The following is a 25,271-nucleotide window of genomic DNA, read 5'->3' as shown; positions in this document are numbered from 1 at the left end:
TGTCAAAAAGCTCATGGAAATGTCTCGGTAAACAAAGAATGTACTGTTTACATGGGATAGATTCGGTTGAAATGTATTTATTAATTAATGTAATTTATTGTGTAGTATAGAAAGTAAAAAGAAGAACCTCTATTACAACTAACATTCACTCACACTAAAGTGCATAAGTGTTACCAGCAAAATGAATAAGAAGTATTAAATTAAAAGTAGCCACAACAGCATACAACTTTTAGTATTTTTGGTCTTATTATTATTATAGTATAACTAATGCTTTAATGTGTAAAGAGCCTTTAAATGTTGGATCTGCAAGCATGTGACACACACACACACCCACATATACAAACTTAAACTTAACCTGAACTTGAAACTTACTACTCAACGTTCAAGCACCTCAGAGTATAGCACTAGAATACATTCCACCCATGACAGTTAATGTATTTAATATAAACTACTTGTATTTCATTTTCTGATTTTATTATTTGTGAATTTAAATTTAATCATCTATCATTTAAACATTTTTGAATGTAGTCATGTCTGTGTTCTCTAACTCTGTGCGGTTAGTCGGAACCTTTTCAGAGGGTGGACACGCTTCCGGAAGCTGTCAGCTGTGAGCACCGCATCAACTGCAATGAGTTTTGAGTGGCCCTGGCAGTACAATTTCCCACCGTTTTTTACGTGAGTCAGATTTTTCCGAACCATATTCTAAAAACACCGACACCTTTGCTTATTCGTATTCGTTGTTTATGTGTTATTGAACCGCGGTGTGTCGACTTGCGAGCTAGCATAATGTTAGCCGGCTAACTGGCTAAACGAAACAGCTAGGGAAGTGGATTTACACGCCGACTGGTTTTTTATGAAGTTTACTTAGCAGCTTTAGTCGATTTCACTATGCGGCGTATTGCTGCTGCTCATCGTGCAGGCATTTAAAACACACGATCGGTGAAAGAAGTTGCTGTGTTGTGTGTAAGAACCATTTAAACCCTTAGCTGTAGCTGGTTGTCTTGATAGCCAGCTCTGAATCAATCTCAGCTGTCAGATACCAAAACATACATACATAAATATCCACCGCCTATTAGCCTGTATTACAGCCGGTTATGTGACCCATCTGATTCTCTGACAGATGCAGAATTTTAACCATATATACCTCTTCATGTTTTTTTTTTTTTTTTGTCATGGTCACACGCTATATTTTTTGTTAGATATATGCAGCATAGTGTCGTAACACCGCCAAACTACCAGGGGATAAAACATCACATACATCACTGTAGAAAATGTTAGAAAAGGGAGAAGTTATGGAGTTTAATAGTCACAGGCAGGCACTTGGTTGCACTCTGTTAGTGAAGGTGCTCCTCTGCTTAACCAGCGTGTCACTGGAGGGTTGTCCAGCATCCAGTTCTCTGCCACCACCTCCAAGGAGCCCAGCTCAAAATAAACTGACCCTGCAATACTTCAATAGATTCACAACTTTTAATAGCTGATAGCACAGAAACCGGTGGCTCCTGCTGTAATCAGTCTGTCTGTTTAGCACTGATGTTTAACCTGAGTGCACCTGAGTGGAGAAAGGAAGCACTGAATGGCTAGTTTTTTCCATGGTTGTCTGCATTACTGAATTTCTAGCAGTCTTTCTGGGATGTTGTTTCTAATACCTAGAACACATCAGTGCTCTAGTTTCTGTAAAACAAATTTATCATAGATAAAACAAGCGAATACAAGGAACCTAATCATTTCTGTGCACTGATACTGAGCATTGACTGTGTGTTTTGTGCTGATACTATAGCTCGAGACTGATAAGTGTTTAAGTTTCAGTAGTAATGCCAAAATTCACTGATAATATGTGATAACCCTGTTAGCCTTTATCTCCTGCGGTGCCTTTATTTCAGAAATGCTGATTGTTTCGTGTAAATTATTATTAGATAAATAAACGTGGCTCAAACAGAAGATGATGTATTAGCCCTTTATTTGCACTATTTCATTGGTGCTGTGTGGTCAGTAACGTGTTGTCCCAAGCAGCCTCCCAGATTTTAAGAAACACACAAGATACTTTCTGTGCTTGTGGTCTGGGGCTGTTTTTCCTGGTTTGGTCCTGGCTCCTCAGTAAGTACCTGTATGTGATTATTGACAAAGTACATTCAAAAGCATGGGCGTTACTTTGAGACTTTATCAGCCTCCGCTCTTCTGGGAAGGCTTTTGTTAAGATTTTGGAACCTGGCACATAACACACTCACACACAAAAGAGAAAACCAAAATCAAAACTTCTTCACATCTTTTGCTCTTCTCTTTATGGACAGGCTACAGCCCAATGTTGACACGAGACAGAAACAGCTGGCAGCATGGTGTTCCCTGGCTCTGTCGTACTGCCGGCATCACAAGCTCTACACCCTGGACGTCATGGAGGCTCAGGAAAGCCCCGTGTTCAACAACAAGAAGATAGAACGTATCCTAACAGTCCACCTGTGGTTCAGCCGAGGCCAGAATTTTACCGTACATAATACAGCTTGGTCCAAGATCCTCGACGATCCTCGGTTTCAAATCCATATCGTCTTTCATCATGTTTCCCTGGATAGTTTAATTTGCTAGTCCAGGCTTTATAGGCTCCTTCCTTTATTGGGATATAAAATTACCCTTCACCCAGAGGATATTAACGTTGACACATTTTACAATCAGGGTAGGTTTTAAATGCTTCTTAGCACGATGCCAGCTTGTGAGCTGCTCTCTTCCCCTGCAGCTGCATGTGTTCGGTCCTGTTCAGATTTGTTTAAACTGTTACAGAAGGTGTTTATTCAACTCCATGATCATTTAGGAGGCTGATTATTGTGGCGCTGTTGGACTGTATTTCGTTATACTGTGAGGTGTTTCTAACCTTTTTTGTTTACCTTTACTGATATAAGAGCAGAAAACATCAAAGACACCACTCACAACACAATTTAGCAGCACCAGAACCTACATCCTCCAAAGATGATCACAAACTGTCCAAAACAGGTGTAAATAAAAGTGAACATTACAACCTTCATGAAGGCAGGATTTATATACTGCTGCAATAGACTGCATTAGCTTTGGTTAGGTGTATCTAATCAAATGGCAGCTGAATATGACTTTAAAGGTCAAATCAGAGTACAAGTGGTCCTGTCAAAATGACAACAAAGATGAAACCGAACTGAAATTCAAACTAATGTTGTAAGCCCTTAACTGCATTCCAGGAAAACTGTCAATGGAAGCAATTCAAGTTGTGTTTGAGGAGCTGAGGAAAAAAGGTAAATTTTGTTCTGCTTAGTTTGTGCTGTGTTGAGATTAAGAATACCTATCTCATTGTCTCAGCATGAATTCATTTCAATACTGTTAAACTTTTTTTGTATCATTGTTTTGGCTGAGTTCAGGCAACCTCGAATGGCTCGACAAGAACAAGTCCCGGTGTTTAGTCATGTGGAGACGACCAGAGGAATGGGGCAAGTTAATATACCAGTGGGTGAGTCATCAAACTAAGAGACATGGTGTTCTGTCTGTGAAACTGTGCATTGTTGTTCATTTGTGGAGCTGATAAAGGATGAATGGGAGGCAGAAAGTGTTCTTTAAAGCAATAAAAAAGATGAAAATTTGAAAGCAGTGTAGATTTCTGCTGTCAGATCATGTTCAGTATTACAGTATTATGATGTTATTAAAGCTTCATCTGTTTTCCAGGTTACTACAGTTCATGTAAACATGTTGTTTGATTACCTGATTTTTTACATTTTTGTCGCAGGAAGACATTTGACATTTATTTATTAAGTAGCTCTGATGTTAGTTGACCATCATTCTGTTTTCTGACATCCTAGGTTTCCAAAAATGGGATGGTCAACTCTGTGTTTACGCTGTATGAGCTGTCCAATGGTGATGACACAGAAGGTGAAGGTATGATACCGTTAAAATGCTAAAATAAATCAGCATCAATACGTTTTTTCATGCCGACTGATTTTGTGTTTACTTGTAATCACTTAGAATAAACCACACAGAATCAGCGATATCTATTAAACCTTTTCAATCTTGATATTAACTTTAAAGCACCCTGTAATATTGTTTTTAAACGTACCAAATAAATAAAATGTATTATCCTTATTATCATCATTATTATAAACGGTGATTGTTCATTTTCATTGTTTTTTCCAGAGTTCCACGGTCTAGAAGAATGGATGCTTCTTCGCTCGTTGCAGGCTTTACAGACAGAAGGCAAAGCAGAGATCATCACCATGGATGATGGAAAAGGCGTCAAATTCTTCTGAAACGGTGCTGGAAACACACACACACTGTCTGGGAACCCTCATACATACTGTACCTTACAGGCAAATTTTTAAGATTCAGCCATTTAAGGCTACACAAGGTGCACCTCCGCGCCCAGCCCAGATGAGGCTGGTCCAGTAAATGTTGCCTTTCGGTTCGCCCAGTTTCATAGCCTTTTCTTATTGGAAGAGAACCAATATCATATTTAAGTGTTGGGGTAAAAGGTGACGCTGTGTTTAAAGTTGTCACAGGTAACATTTGTTACCATTTAAACATGCAATGAGTCTTATCAGGGGACTAAATACTATCATGTCTGAATACTTTAGGGGGAAATCTTTCCCCACCAGCTGTAACTTTACTCTTTCTTTATTGTAAATAAAACTAGTTTTATGCCGATTTTCCCTGTTAACAAATTTCCACGGTGTAATTAGCTCTGGACCTTTGCTCGCCCGCTGTTCCTCCGTTCCAACCAGACACCTCAAAGAAAGAAATCCCAGAACACAACACCAGGGGGACTTTTTATTTTGAGAATAAATGCTTCCAGAAGAGGAACACCAGAGGGACTCAGACAACCAATCCTTCTCGACTCAGCTGAGTGTAATAATAGTGGACTTCATGTACAGATTGCTGTCATCCTGTTATTGTGCAGTAGCTACTGTGACACCCCTGTTATCCTCCCTCTCTCTGTCTATATTCAACTACTTTTTCATATCCTGTAGGAAAATAAATTAGAAATTTGCTAAATGTGTTTTTTTCATGTCTCCCCACAATGCTTGATAATTATCTTTCCTTTTTATCCTAAAACTCCTCCGGCATCAATGTTTCGACATTCTCACATTATCTTAAGAGTTTGCGTGAAAGACTTGGGCGATAGTGTTCACAGCGCCCCGCAGTGTGCAGACGTGCAGACTCGAGCCACAGTGATGGAGCTGTGCTCTACTTTCTGCCCGCAGCTGTACAGAGTGACTGAATCAGGCTTGGTCCACTCACATCATGTGCCGCTGTGTCCCAGGCTGTGGGGATGATACAGCTCCAGAGAATCGTGTGAGTGTGTGTTTGCTGATAACGCCTAGCGTGCGCTCTTGTGGCACAGGTGGGGGGCCCAGTGTGGCCTCGGCTGATAAAGGTGTCCTGTTTCAGCAGCAATAGGCATCGGCTCTCCGCGGTATGGCTCCCCCTGCAGGTTACACCCGCCCTCTGCACAACGACCCCCCCCCCGCCCCCCTCCACTCCTGAGCTGCATATCTCTCTCATTCAGGCTCATCTAATGACGACAGATTGAGAGAAGCTGGTAGTGAAATGACTCTTCAGTTCTCTCTAAATTCAGAGAAACTTGTTTGATGCGCTATCGCCTGGATCAAAGAAGGGCCGGCCAGAGGAGGAGACATCATGTTTTGCTGCTTCTTTTTGCGCATAAGCTGAGAAGAGTGCAGCAGATGGACTTTGGCACCTGTTCAGCTAATTAATCAATACAAGGAAATGCCAAAAAAAAAAGTTTCTTGAACTTTCCTTGACATCCTGCACATCCCACCGTACTGCTCCAGTTTAGATTATTAAAGATGTTCCACACTTCTTTTGGGCCACCGATTATTCATATCAAATAAAAACAGAAGGGAGGGACATTCTAATGAAATGTTGTGGTTTTACAGAGGATTAGTTTGCAAACACTCCATAGGTCGTGCCGTAATTACTCCCTCTGACTCGCGTCAAAGCTGCGCGGGGCGGAGTTGGGAGCGCGCACGGAGCTCTCCGGAGCTCTGTTGATATAGGCAGCTCCGTCCTTTCAGGGGAGCTTATGGCTGAGGACTTTGTAAAGAGAAGAGGACGACAAGGATCAGTTGATAGGAATTATGCATTAATGTGCGTTTATGTGAAATACTTCCTACACAGCGGCTGTGATGAGTAAGTATTTGTTTTATTTTTCCATTTATTTTTAAAAAATGGATTCAGAAAACATTTCTTAGGTTGACTGTTGCTACAGGTGAAGGCGGGTCAGATGTTATAATCAGTTTATGTTTTAATTTTGTCTGGTCGGACATGTATCACCTGTGGTTTCATGGCCAACCTTTGATTAAAGCCACTGACATCATGGAAAAGTAACGCGTAACTTAAAGTAACGGCACTCCATTGTCCTAATGCCATTTCCACATTTAGGCTCTAAATGAAGAAGACGCCGAACCTGCTACAATGTCACACGCACAGGTTGAGATACCAGGACGCGGTTTCCCGGGCCTGTCTGTGGATATGACCGACGACTGCTTATCCCGGGTGCCCTCCGTGCTGAGGACGCACGGTTTGGGCGCACGGAGAAACTCTTACGGGCTGCAAAAAATTAGTATGGACATTGATTCGCCTCTTTACAGCGGGGCCCTGTCCAAAGCCTTGTCCTGGTCAGCGGAGAATATTCTAACACTGCCTGAGTCCAGAGCAGAGGACGAAAAAGCTGATGATTCTCCACCGTCTCCGTCCCCAGTTTCCAGCCCGGGGACCAGCTCCAACACGCCCCCGTGCAGCCAGGAGCCCGACGCCGGGTCCCTTACTGGTAACTGGGACCCCGTCCCGAGGTCCACCGCTCAGGACGCCAGCTCGGACTCTGAAAATGAACTGCAAAATAAACAGCACAAGGTCTTGTCTCGCATCACGTTTGAAACTCAGTGGGAGCAGGAAGAGAAAGAGGACGTGGAGACCAAAGCGGTGGCAACTTCACCTGATGGAAGATACCTCAAATTCAACATCGAGATCGGAAGGGGATCTTTCAAGACAGTCTATAAAGGACTGGACACAGAGACAACAGTGGAGGTGGCATGGTGTGAGCTACAGGTAAGATGGCTTATTTTTATATTTCACTTTAGACCAAAAAGTTGCGTATTTGGATGGAAAAGTCTGTAAAGTGGAGCTGATTGGCCACATTTCGTTAGTTTTGAAATGTGGAATATTTCATTTTATCAGTTACTTAAATCCTGATAAAAGCAGTAAAGAAGAATGAAATCAGTCCCCTTTAGGCAACACCTCAGCACCAACATCGCATTGATATTCAGTCAAAGTCTACACTGCATACTGTAGTGTATTTCTCTTTCTCTTCCCCAGGAGTGAATCAGTCAGGTGTACAGGTTGATACTTTCCCTGCTTTCCTACCTCACTCAGCCCTAATTCCCCTCTGCAGCCATCAGGGTTGATGTGAAGCAGCTAATCTGCTGCATATTATTCCTTGTTGACCTTGAGTTGGGCTGTGTCAGGCCTGTGCATGGCAACCCAGGTCATCCTGTCAGCAGTCAGCTCCAACTGAACCACTCTGCCTGCCATGATCCCCTCTAATCTCTGTTTTCATTATCAACCGGTGACACAGAGGCGAGCTGAGTGTCTCACGTGCAGACTAAGAACAACCGAGAGGCAGCTGTGATGATCTGCCATCTGTATTTGTGTGTGATAACAGAGCCATATATGCTTTGAAATGTTTCCATCCTTCAATATGGGACCCGTGAGATCATGTTCAGCTAGGTGATCCAGCCTCGCAGGGCGCTTATGCTCACATGTAACATGCAAACATCAGAAGTAAGACAGACCAAGTGTTTAGCTCTGACGCTGTCTGTTGATGAAGATGTAGTCTGCTGTAACACTGTAGAGGTGTCACTACTTTTTTTTTGTATGTCAGAGTGTTTGGCATGTAGACACCAAACAGCCTGGGTAACAGCTGCCACTTCTTTTGCTTACATGGTTTGATAGCACAGCGGAGGATTTAAAGATTTAAGCTTTAAGTCCACCGTTAACATTTGCCGTTGTGTGTGACGTGCATTGGTATCAGTCTCTGGCAGCAGCCCTTTAAACCTCAAATTAAGCCCCGAGCCACTGACGTTGAACTACATACCTACTGACAACTTCTATTCTAATCAGTCCAATCTTAAAGATAACTGGGAGTTGTTTTAAGATATAGCTACACAGACAGCTGCTGATATCTCTTTGCTCAGTTAAAGATACACAGTGGTGGTCTTTGTCTTGCATTTAAGATCTGGAGGAAGCACTGGAGCACAGACAGTCAGGGATTATCCAGGGTGAAGTGAATCTGCCCCAAAGGCTCAAGCTCCAGCACCAGCAGGTGGGGACTTCTGCCTCAAGAGCCCACCTGTCAGTTCACACAACAGGTGTCTGTTAGGGGGAGGTAGAAACAAAGTCACTCAGGGGGACACAGATGTCCCTTCACCTGCACTGTTACAACACAGTCGTAGCTGTTTCACGCTCTCGAGCCAAACACAAGCAGAGGTTCATCAGTGTTTGGGGTTTTGACTTTTAAAGCGTACCCCTGCTTTTAACTGTTGTGGAGTGAAAAGTGCAACACACCACGCTGCAGCTCTGTGGCCGGAGGCCATGTTGGAAACAAGCATGCAATTTCATCTCTTGACTTGAGACAAGAGCCCAGTTAAGCTCCTTAATCGCTCCTAATAAGCTTAAAGGTGGCCATTGTTGATATGGTTACTGTTGTGATAAGTTAGCCTCAAAGAGACAGCCTCAGCTGCAGTGGCATTTCTTAACCAAAATCACCACCCGTCCTCCACATGTGCCCCCGACTGCTTAAACGGACACAAAAGCTGGCTGTTGGTGGCTAAACACAATCACTCCTGTAATGTTGACGGAGCAGCAGTTGAAGGTGCGTCATTACAAGTCAAGTAGAAATGCCATAAGCTCTTTTAACTATGTATTGCCAAGCCCGAGCTGTAATCTGCAGGCAGTTTAAATCAGCTACACAAGACCTGAAGGAAATCCAAACATCTGTTTTACCTGTTTCCCACTTATGCAGGTCATCATTTGAATTACTCAGAATTCCCACTGAGACACTCAAAAGGTATTCTCCTGTGTACAGTCTATTGTCACCGAGCACAGGTCTGTCTGGGCGGTGTCCACAGGAACTTTTTGTTCTAGGATACAAAAAGTAAACAATGCATTTAGACTCTTCCATGACATGCAACACCAAAAGCCCGTCCAAGACAGAAAAAAATACCAGACAGAGCTCACGTCACTGCTCATGAACAAATGTTACAATAGAAAACAAACCAATCATTCACCCGTAAGCTTGTATTAGCAATGTTCACACTAAGGAAATAAGATTTATATATAGTATGATATATATATATATATATATAACATTATTTTTTGTCATTCAGCACCTGTCCTCAATCTGATAGATTCTGAGCCTCTGCATCTCTCCTAGTTTTTCCTTATCTAGCGGGCTCTACACAGGCCTGCTTGATGCAAACTACTACATTATAAATCTGTTTTTAAAAACTCTTTTAAAAAATTCTTTTAAATTTATCAAGATCTTTAGAGCTATAAAGACAAGTGGCTCCAAGTTTAGATCTGCTTGGTACTGTTGGCAAAAGAAGCAAGGCCAGAAACAAAAAAAAAAAACAACGTTCCCAGGTTGCAGCTACCTAGCAACCCTCCCCCCCAGGTGACTCAGGTGCAATATAGGCACTTTGAAGGCTTTGAATGAAATGTAGATGAGATAAAAAATGGATGAGCCATTCTATGGTTCCCTCCCACTTCCATTCATCTACTCTGTGCTCACTGGGCTGCACCAAGGCAAAAAGAAGAGTTTACAACCTGCTCTATCTCTGCTGTTGTATATCACTGTAATTGCTGCGCATACAAAACTACAATAAATATGAAATGCTGATCATCAGTCATTGCATGCACCGTCCCGGCCCCTTTATAGGGCACTGATTGTGCAATACCTGATCTTATTCAAGGCTAGCAGTTTCCTGCAGCTTCCTCCAGCCTGCAGCATACACCCAGACACCTTTATGCTTTCATGTTTCATTTTTAAACCCAAACCAACACATGCTCTGTAATCATGCTTTACATAAACAGCTTCACCATGTCTGCCTTACCACATCCACCTGTGTTTTCAGCATTATCAGTGTGTATGAGGGGCCATGCTTAATGCAAGTTTGGCTTGAGTGAATTTTAAAAAATACTGTAAACGATTAGCCACTTCTTTTGATGCATAAACACAGGCTGAGAGATGGTTTTCTGCTGATTATGACTTACCAAGGTGCTCTCCTTGTGTGGTCATAGTTTTTGTAGATAGTCACAAACTTTTTTTTGGGAGGGTTAATTATTTATTTATTTAGGCTAATGAGAACATTTTATTGTGGTAACCCTTTCCTGAAACTCATAAAATCAGTACACGCTGTCTGCTGGAGGAGACCGAGGTGTAAGTGTAAGTGTAGTGGGTGATTAGCTTATCTTAGGAGAACTGACTAGCCTGGCTCTGTCCAGAGCATTGATTAACTGACAAAGGTTAATAATCAGTTCATAGTTTCAGGAATTTATTAAGTGAAAAAAGCCAAACATTCACTGGTTCTACCTTCTCAAATGTTAAAAGTTTAAAGTTGGTGGTTTAATAATGGATAGCTTGATTTTTGATTTTGATTTTGAAAAAAAAAAAGAAAAAAACAATTTAGAGATGAAACCTTATACTCTGTGCACTCATGATGGGTATTTGTCACCATTTTCTGACATTTTCAGGACTAAACAATGGATTGATTGAAAAACAGTTCACAATTTAATTGATAGTGAGTTAGTTGCAGCTCTTATCGGTTTGTTTTAAAGTCATTTGTCTCAAGGACCCAGAGTTACCTAAGGACAAAAGTAAGGAGGAGGAGGTGTGGTGGTGGAAGATTTACATCACCCCTGCTGTACTAAGAGTTGAAACTCCATTACTTTAGCAGTGAAAGTGAGCTCATGGGGGAGAAAGAGCTGGAAGCTGCACTGTTTACGTTTCAGCTCGGAGTTTTAAAGCTCATATAATAGCACCAGATCAAATTAAATCTGTAATACCTGATTAGTGTCTTGCTACCGCGTCTGCACCGTTTGTATTTGGAGTTATGAGGTTAAACAACAAAGCACAAATCTAGTTTGGCACCTGTCCTAGATTTCTGTTGCCTCTCTCTCTAGCTAGCCTGGGCCTCATACAAGCCAGGCTGTGTAACCTTTATCTGAATGTGGCTAGTGTTCAGTGGCATAACACAAGCTGTGGGCTTCCTATCAGTTCTACTGTAGCCAACATCAACACTGTCTTTCCTCGCAGCGCCCACGGTGAAGCAAAATCCAGCTTATCAGAGCCAGCCAATGTTCTCTAAGGAGAAAATGAAGGAGGCCCACAATGATAGCCTACATTTACACATGGCAGCACGTCACTTTGACGTGAGGGCTGTTTGTTTGTTTTGTTTTGGTTTTTTTTATTCGCTCTGCAGAGTCCTGAAAGGAAGGCCACACTGTGTCACCTATAAAACTTGTACGGTACTAAATGTGCACGCATTTGGTGATTGCTCTGCAAGATACAGCTTGTCTGTATCATACAGTGTGCACTCAGCGCTGACACTAGATAACGGTGTTGCACTGGCTGCCGTTGATAGTATGTTAGTGTCTTTGTAGGGTGGATACTGTAGGTACAAGCTGGGGCAGCATGGTGGCTCTGTGTTCAGGCGCCTTGGGCCGTTTGGTGTGTTTGTATGTTTCTATTGGAAACCAGTAGGTGTGAAGGAGAACAGGAACGTATTTCTCTATATGTCTAAGCCCTGTGATTGGCTGTCGACTGTGCCCTGCCCCTCACCGAGTCCATGCTGGGTGAGGCTGCAGACCCGCTCAGTGATCTTTCCTGGGATAAGTGGGTCTGGAAAACAGATGGTCGAAAAACTTAAGAAAACTACACACGGAGGGTTTCAGGTGTCAAAGAATCAAAAAAGAAGTGTTGCTGCTAGTCTTGCTTTAAGTTCAGTAGTCTTCAGTGTTTGTCCACGTAAGATAAGTAAGACAAATTTTGAATACAGAAACCTTAATTAGTAAAGTAAAATACACTTGTGTGTGTGTGTGTATATATGTGTGTAGACTCCATAAACAACTTCATCATTCATTGTTTAAGAGTTGGAACATATTAATACAATAATGCATTTGCAGTAGCTTGAGTAAGCTTATAAACGCGTTGATTAGCAGGAAGCTAAACATGATACCTCAGATAAGCCGGCACTGGTCAGGCTACTGAGGCATACAAACACAGTAATCTGACTTTCTGTTTGTTTTTCTATTAACAAACATCCAGAATATTCTGTGAAGTCATAGCAGTGAATATGTTAAGATATCACTGACTGAAAATGATCATAAACTTCATCTGTCTCCTGTCATAACTATGAAATAATTAGGAGAACGCACTGATCAGTGGAGCAAAGCTTCCCAACTGGAGTTACACGTAACTCTGCCAGACACAAGCCGGGAACACTGTGTGGAAAAAACAGATTAGAAACTGGTTTTCCATCTGCCAGTAATAACTGCGCTATTGTACTTTTGCACACACAAGTGTGCCATTGGCAGCGGCTCTGTCTCTGCTGAGTCACTGCTTTTATTGGGTTCTCTGTGTAGATCGATTCTTCATGTGAGGGGTTTCAGTAAGTAGTCCAGGTTTAAAGTTCTCCAGCTTCCAGTAATAGTTTTCTGGTGGCCCATATTTAAACAATCTGCTTCATGTTTTGTCAGATGGAGCTCAAGGGAACGCTTGTTTCTTGTCATGGGGCTTATCCTCTGCGATCCTTTCAAATATGACATCAGTATCCATTAAGCTGGAGGATTGTTTTTGTATTTACGGTAATCACATTGGCTCTGTCTTTTAAAGGAGCACAAATATATATCTTTTTGTTCTCCATTTTTCTATCTACTCTCTGAATAAGTGTTTATATACTGGATGCTTGTGTCTTACTCTTTTCCACTGGGGCTCTGTCTATCAGTACATTTCAGAACTATTCTTTCAGCGCTCTGCCATGACCAAAGATTTCTGTACGGCTCTTTCACAACTGTCAACTTTCATCTCTATCTCAAATCACTCTCTCTGAAATCACAGTGCAGATCAGTCATTGCACTTTGGAAAAAAAAGGCTTCTCTGCTCTGTGTTTTTAGTATTGACAGTGTGTGACTGTAACGTTCCTTCAGGGGTGAAAACATGTGGTCACCCTGTAGCCTGGGCCCTGCTGAGGCCTGAGTCCTGCTTCCTAAACAAACCAAAGACCTCAAGGTTTAATAGCTGTTTGGGCTCCGAGGCCATAGTTGGTAAAGGAAAAGACTGCTCCACGGGGTAACCTCTGGTCATTTCTGAACCGACCGTGTGTGTCGGAGCGTGCAGGACGGAGGCGTCGGGAGTGTAAATGTGCTCTAAGTTGCCATGTGAATCCTGGGATGAATCGGCCATTGGTGTACAGTAATGGCTCTGCCTGTTTGGAGTCCGGCACCTTGCAATACCCATCAACAAACACTATAATGTGTTTTCTCAGTCAACAGAAAGCATTAATTTGTGTTCTCCCCGGAGCTGAACTGTGCTGTCTTAGTTCACATTTATCTTGACGCTCTGTGAGTTTCTAAAGTTGGTGCTCACATTCATGATCTCAAAATATCCATCATTTAGACTCTTAATTGAACAGAGTCGAGGATTCATAAATCTTTCATGTTGTTGCCTTCCTGTGACAAGGGCACAACTTACATACCATCACTTCGTAAACTATATCCGGTCCTGGTTGCCAGTGGCACTTGATAGCACATCCTTGTTTGTCAGTGTAACACTACCCTGCTGCCCCCCTCCTGCAGCCGGAGCTAAAGTGGAGTGCAAATAAACCAGTTACAAAACATACAGTTTCAGCATGTAACACGTGCTTCATGTTTTATTTCAGTTTGTCAGGCTCTTACAAAAACATCTATAACAAAACAAATCTTTATTTAATTCTGAAGTGAGCAAAGGCATGTTGCAATTCTTTCCAGACATTTGGAATTTCAGGTGATATTTGAGGGGTTTTATCAGCTTTAACGTCACAAAAAGTAATTTTAAAAAAGGCAAAGCCGCATCGAGATGAAAGCGCCTTCTCCGCTCGCTGGCTGTTGCTGAGCCTGGAGTCATAACAACTTCAACTTCAAAAGCTAACGCTCTCATGGTCAGATCTCAGCTAAACAATAGTTCCCAACAAAGCTTAGCATACAGTGTTTTCCTGCGTGGAGTGCCAGATGTTTGGAGATTCGTGCATCAGGACATTGTCATCCACAGAAAGATAAGATCAAAATTGACTTTCAAATACGTCCTGTGATTGTTCAAAGCTCCCAACCTGGGGTTTGCGAGATAAATTCCAGCGGGCATGAAATTATAACCACAATAGCGTAACTAATTGCTTTATTAGTGGTTAATAATTTACAAATAGTTTGCCTATCTTTTATCAGGGATGCATGTCTGTAGAGGATTCTTGAAATTAAACAATCTGCAAGTCAATAGGTTTGTGGACCATTGACCAAGAGACCATCTAGTACTTGCATTCTCCTTCTCATGTGTTACAAAACCATAAAAACAAATTTATGTGTTTGAAAGAGGTGAGTGTTTGGCTCACCTCTTTCAAATAGCTGCTGTAAAAAAAAAAAAAAAAAAAGAAAGAAAAGCTGGCACCAGAAGATGTAAGAAATCCGCCCCAGGGACATACCTTCAAAACCTGTCAGATACGTTTGTCATGAACTTGTTGAAGGTTGCAGTCTGCTAACGGTAGCCTGGATCATAATTATTGTAAACATTTTAAAGTAATTAGGGCTGCTAAGGTAATTCCTGGAAACAGACTGGGAGCTGGATGGTTCCAACCACTAATGTTAATGATTAGAGTGCTGCACGGCTGCCACTAAAAATGTCAGAGGTAATTGTGAAGGGGCTGGCACATTGCAGAATTTTCTTTTACGTTTTTATTTTGTTCTTAGGAGGTCAATAACATAATTCAAAGTTAAAGAGTGGCAAATAAACCATTCTTATTTTATTATTCAATGATTGTGGCTCCAAAAAACAGCAAAGAACAGAAAGAATGACGTGGATTCTTGAGCTATAAAATATTTACAATCAAATATTTATGACTTTTTCACTTTCAGTAGCAGTAAGTGATCAGAAAGGCTCCCTGCTGTAAAGGTGTCCCCACAAAGATTATTGTTTTTGGCTGCCACGGTTGCCTGGCCACTTGATTCAGTTTAATCAGGTTTAAGAGCCCACAGGTTCGCCTTGGCCCTTTATAGCAGTAGAAGACGTCGCTGTGACGGAACATGACAGGCTGTTGTGTCCGCTGTGCCAGTGTACCTAACACGCAATTTTCAATAATGTCCCTCAGTGCGCAGGATGAGGAGCTGCTTAATATATGTTGTTTATTTACGGAAGTGCAAGAAATGTCATGTGACATGTTACGTGTTTATTGAAATCTCACACAGCTGCTCCTTCAAGCAGGCTTTTCACATCGGTTTGGTGTGCAGAAGGTTGCTAACGGGCAGCGGTGAACACGACCTGGTAAAATTCTGTTTTGGCTCAAATTTCAGCTTCAGCTGTGCAAGAACTTGCCCTTCGTTAGATTTTAGTTCTTCCAATTTCTGCTGTAAATGAGATTGTTTGTCAATCTGATGTGCAGTAAATATTGTCGCCTTCTTTTAACTCTGGTCATCACAGAAAGCGTGTCATCATATTTGTGCACGATTGCATAACTAAGTTAGATTGTGTGACCCATAACTAGGCTCTTTCCACCTCTTTGCTGTTTCTCTATGTCATCATGTTGACCCGACTTCTCTGCTGTATTTTCGAACACAAAACTCTTACAGGCTGTATCCTCCAGGCGTCTTGTGATCTTTCCGTGGTTTGCTGGGTTCGCTGAAGAGGACAAAGTGTTTGTTGCATTCACACTCTTCTCTTGAAATGCCATTACACTGAGCGAGCTGCTAATACACTCGCCCCTCCAGCATTTCACAAGCTTCCTTCCCTTGTACAGTTTATAAGTCTGACCTCGGATGTAAGGAGCGCAACAAAAGACAACAATACAGAGCTTATAGATGAGCGAGGATGAGGTGGATCAGGGAAGTAGCGTGCAGAGAAAAGTTAACGTTTACTGTAATTGCACAATACTATGCTCAGCTTGAAAGGCAAGAGGATTATTTAAGGAGAGACGCCTTAATGGACTGCACTATAAGTGCAGAGCAGTTTATAGAAGCTGAGGTGGTAGTGAGAAACTAAAAGCAAACACCAGGCAGGTTGACAGATGTTAAGAATAACAAAGTAAACAGACTAAAGTTACAGGATCTCCCAGCTCTCAAACAAATCAACCTTAGTGTCTCAAACAAGGTGGTGCAACACTTTTTGAGACAACTCACGCTGTCCAGTTCAGAGGACAACCTTGTGCAGACCAATAAATCGACCAGGCCTATGTACTGGCTGATATTAGCTTATTGTAGATGTATAAATATCAGTGTAAATAGAGCAGTACCAGTATGACAAAGTTGTGTTGTGTCGCCTTTACATAGTTTGTAACAGGTTTTTTCAACTGTAAAATATACTGTATGTGTATTTTTAAAAAATCTGTATCAAGATTGTTTGTTTACATTATGTGTTTATAGTTTACTCCCCCGCAATCAGTATCTGCCTCGGTACTGGTCTGACCGTGAAATCTGTTCATATCTAGGAAAAGTATCTAAACTACATGGACAAAGATTTTATTGACAGCCCCACTTTTCACTTTTGAAATACATGAGAGATAGCGTAATCCTGCATCTAGGTCTCTTTTCACTTGTGCAGGTAATTAGCCGGGCGCCACAGGTTAGGTCAGGTTCTCAGAGTGAGAGCGGCAGTCAGAGGCTGGTTTGAGTCCTCAATCCTTATGAGATTAATGGCTAACCTCCCTCTGCCCGCTCCATTTACACAACATGTCAGGTTTTCCTTGGAAAGAGCACACTGCCACCTCAGTTCTCACCTGCAAACATCTAAATGCAGCACTGTACCAGTGTGAGTGCCTACGTGCGTGTTTATACAAAGTACATGTCAGTCAAGGTGGGTATGTCAGTCTTAGAGGCGTGAGGTCAGACTTTTTTTTTTTTTTTCCATGTTGCCTTTGACCTTAATTCCAGAGTTTGGCGAGCCAGTTGTCACCGCCTCTGATGGACAGGTAGTGGTAGTGCTGAAGCTGTGCAGGTTCACTCCTGCATACCTTCTGTGAACTCTGGTCTTTATCTGCAGGGCTCTTCACTGTCAGCGTCAGGAGCACAGGAGTTATGGCCTGTTAACAGCACTTTCTATAATAAGTTAATGACAAGAAAAAGAGGGAAGGTTTACCTGCAACCTTTTCAGTCCCTAAAAAGGTCAAACAGAGGTCATGGTATTGGCTGAGTTTGATCATTTGTTTAATTACACGAAAGGATATGAACATAGTCATGCCTTGATTCCACACCACTACCTACAGCTACTTTTGTAAGGGCTGAAATATTAATTGGTCCATCATTTCTTCAGTTAATCAAATAATTAACTGAAGAACCTACGTCCCCATCGTGAGTCCTGTTTCAGCTTATACTGGTTTTGAGTCAGCCATAGCCACAGTGACGTCTTCCAGGTGCTAATTCCTGCTTTAAGCCTCGGTGCGAGAGGAGTAGTAGACCAGAAACATGTTTGTCTTTTCCCTGACAGCCATGAGCTTCCACCCCTGACTTTGGCCTTCTCTGATTGGTTAGAAGGGCTTAAAAAACTTTTAGAAAAGAAATATTTCTGCACTGCTGCCAGGCTGTTTTATGAGTTTGGCTCACAGATGCCTTTGACAGCACATCTCCACGTTAAGATATATTTTGAAGCATATTTCAACTCAAAAATACTTGGAAAAAATGTATACTGCAGCTTTAAGGGGAAATGTTCGCAATATGCTGTATTTTTCTTCTATATTTCTCTTGACAAATCCATGAAAATGAAAAACCAACAGTGAACTGATCCAACTGAAAAGTATTACGTAAGTAGACAAATTCTAATATACCTTATTCCTCTCTGCCATAGAGGTCTTTTTTTATTGGAAAGTCTTGAAAACACTCTGTTGCACTGGGTGACATGTTCCTTCATTACCATGAACACACACTGAGTAAATCACACATACACTGTCCCACTGCCGTAAATAATCACAGGAGAACTAAATGTGGATTAATCTGTGGCCGAGAAAAGTCCCCAGGAAACGCACTACTTACTCTTGTCTGAGTAAAGTTTTCTAAAAACTGTCGTGCCCATCAGTTTCAGAAAATCACTGGGCCTTGTTTTAAGAAATGAAATTATATATTTGTGACTTGATGTTAAAGATAGGGAACAAATGCGCTTGGGTCTGAGTGCCACAGGCAGCCGTGGTATTGAGAGACAGACACACATTGTTGGTTTTGGTCTTTTCGTAGGATACGTTGACAAATATCAAACTTGATGTTGAGTAATTCAGTAAGTCAGTTGACTAATCCATCAGTCCCCTGTTCTTTTCAGCCCTATATGTAACATAATTTTGAATGCAGATCCAAGTGTTCAGGACATGGGTATGAAAGGCTGCTTTGGAAACATTGCTTCTGACCCTTAACACACATCCCTACTGGCTATAAGTAATATGACTGAATCCATTTTTTCAGTTGCCCTACACTGACTGGATGTTACCCATCTCCTGGGCAGACTGGCTGTATCTATTTGAGTGTAACGTCAGTGCAGTTCAAACTCTTCATTCCCGTATTAAGCCACATGTACACCACCTGGTTTGGTGTAAATGTTGGCTGACATATCGTGTTCATGTCCTGGTTGTCATAATAGGGGAGCTGACAGGGACCTCTTAATACCAGTGGCCCCTCTACCATCAACACTGCTTATGTAACTCCACTTATGTGGCACCAGGCCCAAGTATTTCCAACCTTGGCTATTGCAAACCCCCTACTCAACGCGCACACACACACACACACCTCCCAGTGGCTAAAAATAAATCATCCAGCTGGAAGAGACGGCATTATAAAAAAAAAAAAAAAAAAGAACTTTTAGCCAAAGCTCAGTCACACACCTCTGAATCTACACTGTTTTTATGGATATACCCACTTGTCTTTTCAGAACAGAGATGGTTTGTTTTTGTGGCTCCCCCCTGCATCGCTCTCTCCAGCGTTATGCAATCTATTTTGGCCTCATTTGTCAAAGAGGGTGGGGGTAAGAGAGACATGGGGGCAGATAGATGCAGTCAAATATCCCATGGAAAAGTTAGATAGAAGCCTTTCTCAGCTGTCAACAGATCGTTCCTTACAGGAAATACCAGGCGGCCTCTGACCAAAGATAGACGCCATTAAGTCGTAGTGAAGAAGAGTATAAGTATCTGTAATAATGAAAGAAATGAACAATTCCTCAGTTTGCTGGTTTGAACTGAGCACAGGTTTTGATGAGTCACATGAAACAATCACCCCAGTTTGTTCCACAGCTCGCATTTCGCAAACAGTGTTGCTCAGAGTGACCACAGCAGGATTTTTCTTCTTCCAAGAACGACTGCGTTTTTGCATTTTAGTATTTTGCAATCATGCCGTCCGGCGTGCCAAGCTGTAGTAAATCCTCTTGGTTGGTTTTGGAAGCGGCAGGTTCTCCGCGCCGCGCGGCTGCATGCCACAGCTAATGTGTGTTACACCGACTCTGTGCTGCAACAGCCGTCATTCCCCTGCGCAAGCAACTATGTGCGGGAGACAACGCTCGCTACACAGGGGTCTGATGTTATCGCACTTAGATACATAAATAACCAGATGTACATCCACCATTAAACCCACTGACTCGCTGCACACACACACTCTTACATTCACAACCATGATTTGTGTCATATTGTGCGTCTTTCCTCAGTTTCCAGAGCACAAAGATCTATGGGGACTGTAAACCTCAGTGTCCACAACTGTAATTTGGGCCATAAAATGCAATTGAGTGTATCAAGTGCAAATTAGATTAAATCTGAACTGACTTACTCAGAAGATGCATGCACATGTATGTGATTTAATAGCCTTTTTGGATTAGTTTTTAAACAGGTTGTAATTGTGGCTTTTACTCTGAGCTCAACATGTTTCCTTTTTTGCTAACCATTTAGCAGCACTGAGGTCTATGAGGAATAAGCTGCAGCCTGTGTTCACATCATAAACTGATCACTATCGACCTAAAAGCCAACCACTTGGTCAGAAGTCACCTCTGTGTCTAGCTTTTGAGCTCGGGGCCTCATGTTTGAATTGCTGGTGTAATGTGACATTTTGACAGGTGACTGACGCAGGTAAAAGGGGCCTTTCGTTGTGTGACTTCAGGCAGCGTAGGTCTTCAGACAGTCTGCCTCCTGTGTTGATGAGGCAGCATTAACAGCAGCCGCACCTCCTCACTTACTGGGAAAAAGCAGAGAGGAAGGAGAAAGTGTAGTGGTCAAGTTGATTGTAAGCATAAACATATGCAGAGTATTTTTCCCAGAAATCTGCCTCAATGCAGGGTTCATGGTCCTGAAGTCTCCCAGGAGTTTTCCACCAACCACCCACCACAGACTGAGTTACTCCAGCAGCAGTAAAATCGGGCCATTCATCCTAGAGGAAGCACAAAAATGTCTTTGTTCATCCAGCGTGATTGCAGTGTTTGGTTCAGTTTTACACAAACCTCCTCCTTAAATCGGTAAAACCTTATTGGTAAACGAAGGTGATTATGTAACCGTAAGGTCACCCAGATGGATGAACCTGTGGTTTCTTGCCCCACAGCAAGCTCATTAGCTAAAGTAACAGTGATTTATCAAATTGGTCCCATGTACTTGTATATGTATGTTTATTGCTACTTACTTACGTAACCAGACCAGAGCACGTGTGTGTTAAACCTTCATAGTCAACTGTCAACAGCGCTGCATTTTTACAACATGTTGACAAAACAATCTCAGCTCAGGCTCCATTTAGCTTTTGATTATATCACATGATATAATTATAATTTTAATTAAACCCTGATGCTATCTTACAATATCATGAATACAGGGAGCGGAATAAACAACTTTCTCATGCTTCATGTAAATGTCATTATTTTGAATATGTTCAAAACCAGAATAAGGATTTAAAGTGGATCTTCGCGTGCATGTAAACATGTTACTTCCTCTGCAGACCCGCAAGCTGACCAAGGCAGAGCGGCAACGTTTCAGCGAGGAAGTGGAGATGCTGAAGGGCCTGCAGCACCCGAACATCGTCCGCTTCCATGACTCCTGGAAGTCGACGGTGAAGGGCCACAAGTGCATCATCCTGGTGACTGAACTCATGACGTCAGGCACGCTCAAAACGTGAGTCTACCTTAATTCTCTACAATTCTCGACATCTTGACTTTGGCTTTTAAAGGTTTGATTAAAGATGCAGCATAAGGACCAGAACTTAGATCCTCTCATAGTTTTGGGAGAGAATTCAGGAAACTAGCTCACTTTAAAACTTCCTCTGGGCTGTCAAAATAAGAGATGAATTATTCCCGGGCATTAAAAAGCTTCCTCCTCTTGCTGTGCTTTGGTGTGTTTGGATTGGGGTGTTTAGTCTTATCCTCCTTTGTTTTAGGTACTTGAAGAGGTTCAAGGAGATGAAGCTGAAGCTGCTGCAGCGCTGGAGTCGTCAGATCCTCAAAGGGCTTCACTTTCTGCACACACGCACTCCTCCCATCATCCACCGGGACCTCAAGTGTGACAACATATTCATCACCGGCCCCACTGGCTCTGTCAAGATAGGAGATCTGGGGCTGGCCACGCTCAAAAGTGCCTCTTTTGCTAAAAGTGTCATTGGTAAGTGTAAATTTGGCTTGTGTGTGCGTGTTTACCCTGCTCAGATAGTTTACACAAATATGACTTTCCACTGATATCTGAAAGAAATGGTGTCTAGAACAAAATTATGCTTAAATCCAGCAGTTTACAGCTATCTAAAACTTCACTGGAAACAGTCCTGACATGTTGAGGTTCTGCAATGAAATGAAGCCTTTGTTTATTTTTTAAAAGGCTTAAGAGCCTTCCAGTTTCTCCTGCCTGTATCCTTTCTTCCTTCACAAGCAGCCGTGGATGCCTCTGTTTAAATTCCTTCCTGCATTTTTAAATATAGCATCATTACTCAAACGGCTTCTAAGTTCAGTGGGAAAGATTTAATTGAACTGAGTTTAAGTTTGACATTTGATTTGATTCAGTGGTTTAGTAGAATAATAGAATGACTGTTGACTGTAACCTCTGCCCTCTGAACCTCGACAGGAACACCAGAGTTCATGGCCCCAGAGATGTACGAGGAGAAGTATGACGAAGCTGTGGACGTCTACGCCTTTGGAATGTGCATCCTGGAGATGGCCACCTCTGAGTACCCGTACTCTGAGTGCCAAAACGCTGCCCAGATCTACCGCAAAGTCACCAGTGTGAGTAAAGAGAGCGGGACCAGCTCGTTTTCTTTAACCTGCATTTAATGTAATTGTCCACATATGTTGGCTTTCTTCCATGTGCACTCTGGAATCAGACAGAGCGGAACCAGGAAATCTTGTGTATGCGTCTGGATATCCTGGATCTTTGGAAAGTAGTGAGGACCCACATGGAATGAAAGCACCATTTTGTCTATTAAAGGCTCAGATTTGTCAATTACAAGCTCAGGGCGCCGAACCATACCATGACCTGACCTCTCCTCTGTTTTCAGCCCGCAGTCATGACGCAGGATATGCATTATGTTTCAGTGATTGCCACTGTCTTTACTGGTTCTGGCTGCATATCGTATTCAGTGGAATATTCTCTGCTCCATGAAATGATGCTGAATGGAAGACTGAAGTCACCTGTCAGCGCTGACATTTGCAGAAGTTCTGTCTAAACCCACTTGCAGTACATAAACTGATGTTGAATTCAGGTGATATCAGAGAGTTGAATAGAGAAAAACAAACGTGGGACTCAGAGAAAAAAAAACTCCAGACGCACATTAGTGAGTTTTAAGAGCGTAGCATTACAGCAGTGGCTTTAGGCTGCCGTATTTCAAGCCTCTCCCGGGTGCCAAGTACAGTGATGATGCCATGGTGGGCAAGAGCAGGCGACGGTAGAATTATATGTTTTGGAAATTATGTCTCACTCTTTACTCCACAAAGAGGGCTAGTTTCTTTCTTGCGTGTCGCATATGCAAAGTAAACAGAGTCTGACGGAGGCTGGAAAGTGAGAAAGCGACAATGCCAACGAGTCAGGGTGGGTCTGGCTCCTCCACAAACAAGACAACATAATAATGTTCCATGTGCAGTCGGAGGAGCCGTGCGAGGAGATTTAATAAAACCCATATTAACCTTGCTTTTCACAATTTGTTTACGTTTAAGGTTTGTGTACAGTACAGACGTCATGTGTCAGTTTATTAGCATGTCACTTTAATAATGTAACCTTTCCCTTATATGGCTGATGATTGCTGTTTTAGGGGCCTGAGCTTGACAGATGAAAGGCAGAACATATTTTTTCAGACTTTTTGTGCCTTGTTCATAATATGGTTTAATTTCACTTGAAATAAATAAATGCATATTAATAAACATTACATGGACAAAAGTATGTGGACACAAACAATATAATTTTCAACAGTTGCCACACAGTTGGAAGCATACTATCCTTTATTGTATCTCAAATCTTGAAAAATGGCTGTGTGTGTTTTGCGATGTCCTCATACTTTTGGCCTTAAATGGCATTTCTCTCACTGAAATGTGCGTCAAAGAAAACCACGTTTTGTTCATAAGCCGTGACGATTCATGATTCATTCTTATAAATTTGCGCAAGAAAATTCTTCTTGCTTCACTAAACGCACGGATCATTAAAATACGTTTTTCCTGATTAAGCTGAGATGTGATACACCAAACAAGCTCAATACAACACCAGCAAATTTCTGAAGATCTTATCTAGACCTCTGTCACCACAGGAAAGGTGCAGAGCCACAAATTAGATTTGGACTGAGAAAAAACTGATTTATTCTGAAGGTGCCTGTGAGGACAGTGGATCAGACTGCTTAGACAAAGAAACCTCTGTGCTCTGCTGCAGATCGTCTAAATCACATTTCACCAAGATAACTGTGTTGTGTGATTGCACTGGAGTTTTTTTGGGGGGCTCCCCAGTTTGTGTTTGTCTTCACCACAGTGGCAGTGACATATTTTATTTACAGCATAAGTTTAGGGTGATTATTATGCAATGCAGCAGTCACGCTGTATCACGCTGTAAAGACAATAACAAAAGTCAAATATACAAAACAAATTGTGTCTTTCTCTCTGCTTTCATGCAGCTCTGTCCTTTGTCTCATTTAAACAAGAGGCACGAAAAGATCTTGAGAAAATGAATTGTGGTCATAACAAAAAAAAAAGACAGCAGTTACTGTGTGACATGTCAGTATATAATGCGATAACAGAATGCATTGCTCAGTCCTTCACTGGTTGGTCTAATTATTTTGGTGTTTTGACTGAACATCAGCTGGTTTCTTGGGTATCTGCAGGCCAAACATCTTTTTGACCTTGGCTCTTTGCATTCTTATCAGTGTTTTTACAGGAATGGGAGCTCTGCTGTAATCTGTGTTCATTCTCATGATAACATTTAGAACTCCTTAAAACTCCCTGATTTCATATAAGAGAGAAAATCTTGCCTGAATATGTTCTGTAAGCTAAAGCTGCAGCTCTTATGAGTTATTAAAATGCCTTGAAGGGAGAACAAGAGCATTTGTGGGTTTTTTCCATTTTCATGAACCCTTGGTTCCTGCTTTCCTCTGGTGTTGACATGATTGCAGAGCAGAATGTCATGCTGGCTGGTGGCAGATGTCACAGAGCAGAGGAGTTGGATTATGGTTAACATGTAGTGCAGGTGGGAGTGGCTGTTAGGGCTTCGATTGGTTCCTCTGACAGGAAAACTGTGGGGTAAATGTACGAGGAAGATAATGTTGCTGATCAACGATTCTGCTTAGAGCACCAGCCTACTCTGAAATCTGTCAGAAAAGCACCTCTGGTATTTGTTGATACACCACAAAGCCCCAACAGATGAAATGCAACTCAGTGTTCTCATTTGATTATTCTTACAGGGAATAAAACCTGACAGTTTCTACAAAGTCAAAGTCCCGGAGCTGAAGGAGATCATTGAGGGCTGCATTCGTATGAACAAGGATGAAAGGTACAAGTGAAAACATATAGTGCAATCAGCAAAAACATTATATGCATAAATATTGTATATTTTAAT

At 42.0% G+C, this 25,271-nt stretch overlaps 2 protein-coding genes across 4 annotated transcripts in view; both read left to right on the top strand.

Annotated features, from left to right (window-relative positions):
* Positions 1-573: 573 nt before the first annotated feature.
* Positions 574-5,011, top strand: vps25 (vacuolar protein sorting 25 homolog). 2 transcript variants are annotated; one of them, XM_041066444.1, is made up of 7 exons: positions 574-675; positions 2,289-2,434; positions 3,198-3,251; positions 3,375-3,463; positions 3,810-3,885; positions 4,141-4,257; positions 4,683-5,011. In XM_041066444.1, the coding sequence occupies exons 1-6, from the start codon at positions 629-631 to the stop codon at positions 4,251-4,253; spliced, it is 525 nt and encodes a 174-aa protein (XP_040922378.1). In that variant the 5' UTR covers positions 574-628; the 3' UTR covers positions 4,254-4,257; positions 4,683-5,011. The 2 variants fall into 2 exon arrangements, with proteins under 2 accessions (XP_040922378.1, XP_040922377.1); XM_041066443.1 differs by having other exon boundaries at positions 4,141-5,008.
* A 334-nt stretch (positions 5,012-5,345) lies between these two features.
* The window catches only part of wnk4a (WNK lysine deficient protein kinase 4a), a 36,536-nt gene continuing 16,610 nt past the window's right edge, over positions 5,346-25,271 (top strand). Inside the window, exons 1-6 of one of the 2 annotated variants that reach the window (XM_041066756.1) lie at positions 5,346-6,153; positions 6,406-7,071; positions 21,199-21,371; positions 21,634-21,854; positions 22,308-22,465; positions 25,117-25,205. In XM_041066756.1, coding sequence (XP_040922690.1) covers positions 6,439-7,071; positions 21,199-21,371; positions 21,634-21,854; positions 22,308-22,465; positions 25,117-25,205 — 1,274 coding nt within the window. In that variant the 5' untranslated portion in view covers positions 5,346-6,153; positions 6,406-6,438. The remainder of the gene's footprint in view (positions 6,154-6,405; positions 7,072-21,198; positions 21,372-21,633; positions 21,855-22,307; positions 22,466-25,116; positions 25,206-25,271) is intronic. The other variant, XM_041066757.1, reaches the window with a different exon arrangement.

Source organism: Toxotes jaculatrix, chromosome 21 (genome assembly GCF_017976425.1).
Source record: "Toxotes jaculatrix isolate fToxJac2 chromosome 21, fToxJac2.pri, whole genome shotgun sequence".
Taxonomy (NCBI): Eukaryota; Metazoa; Chordata; class Actinopteri; family Toxotidae; genus Toxotes; species Toxotes jaculatrix.
This window is presented reverse-complemented; position numbering and strand designations above follow the sequence as displayed.

Excerpts from the sequence above, each read along its gene's own strand:
- vps25 (XM_041066444.1), top strand. The coding sequence starts at position 629 with ATGAGTTTTGAGTGGCCCTGGCAGTACAATTTCCCACCGTTTTTTAC. Across the intron at positions 2,435-3,197 it reads CAACAACAAGAAGATAGAAC|GAAAACTGTCAATGGAAGCA; the intron begins GTATCCTAACAG and ends ACTGCATTCCAG. Across the intron at positions 3,252-3,374 it reads TGAGGAGCTGAGGAAAAAAG|GCAACCTCGAATGGCTCGAC; the intron begins GTAAATTTTGTT and ends GGCTGAGTTCAG.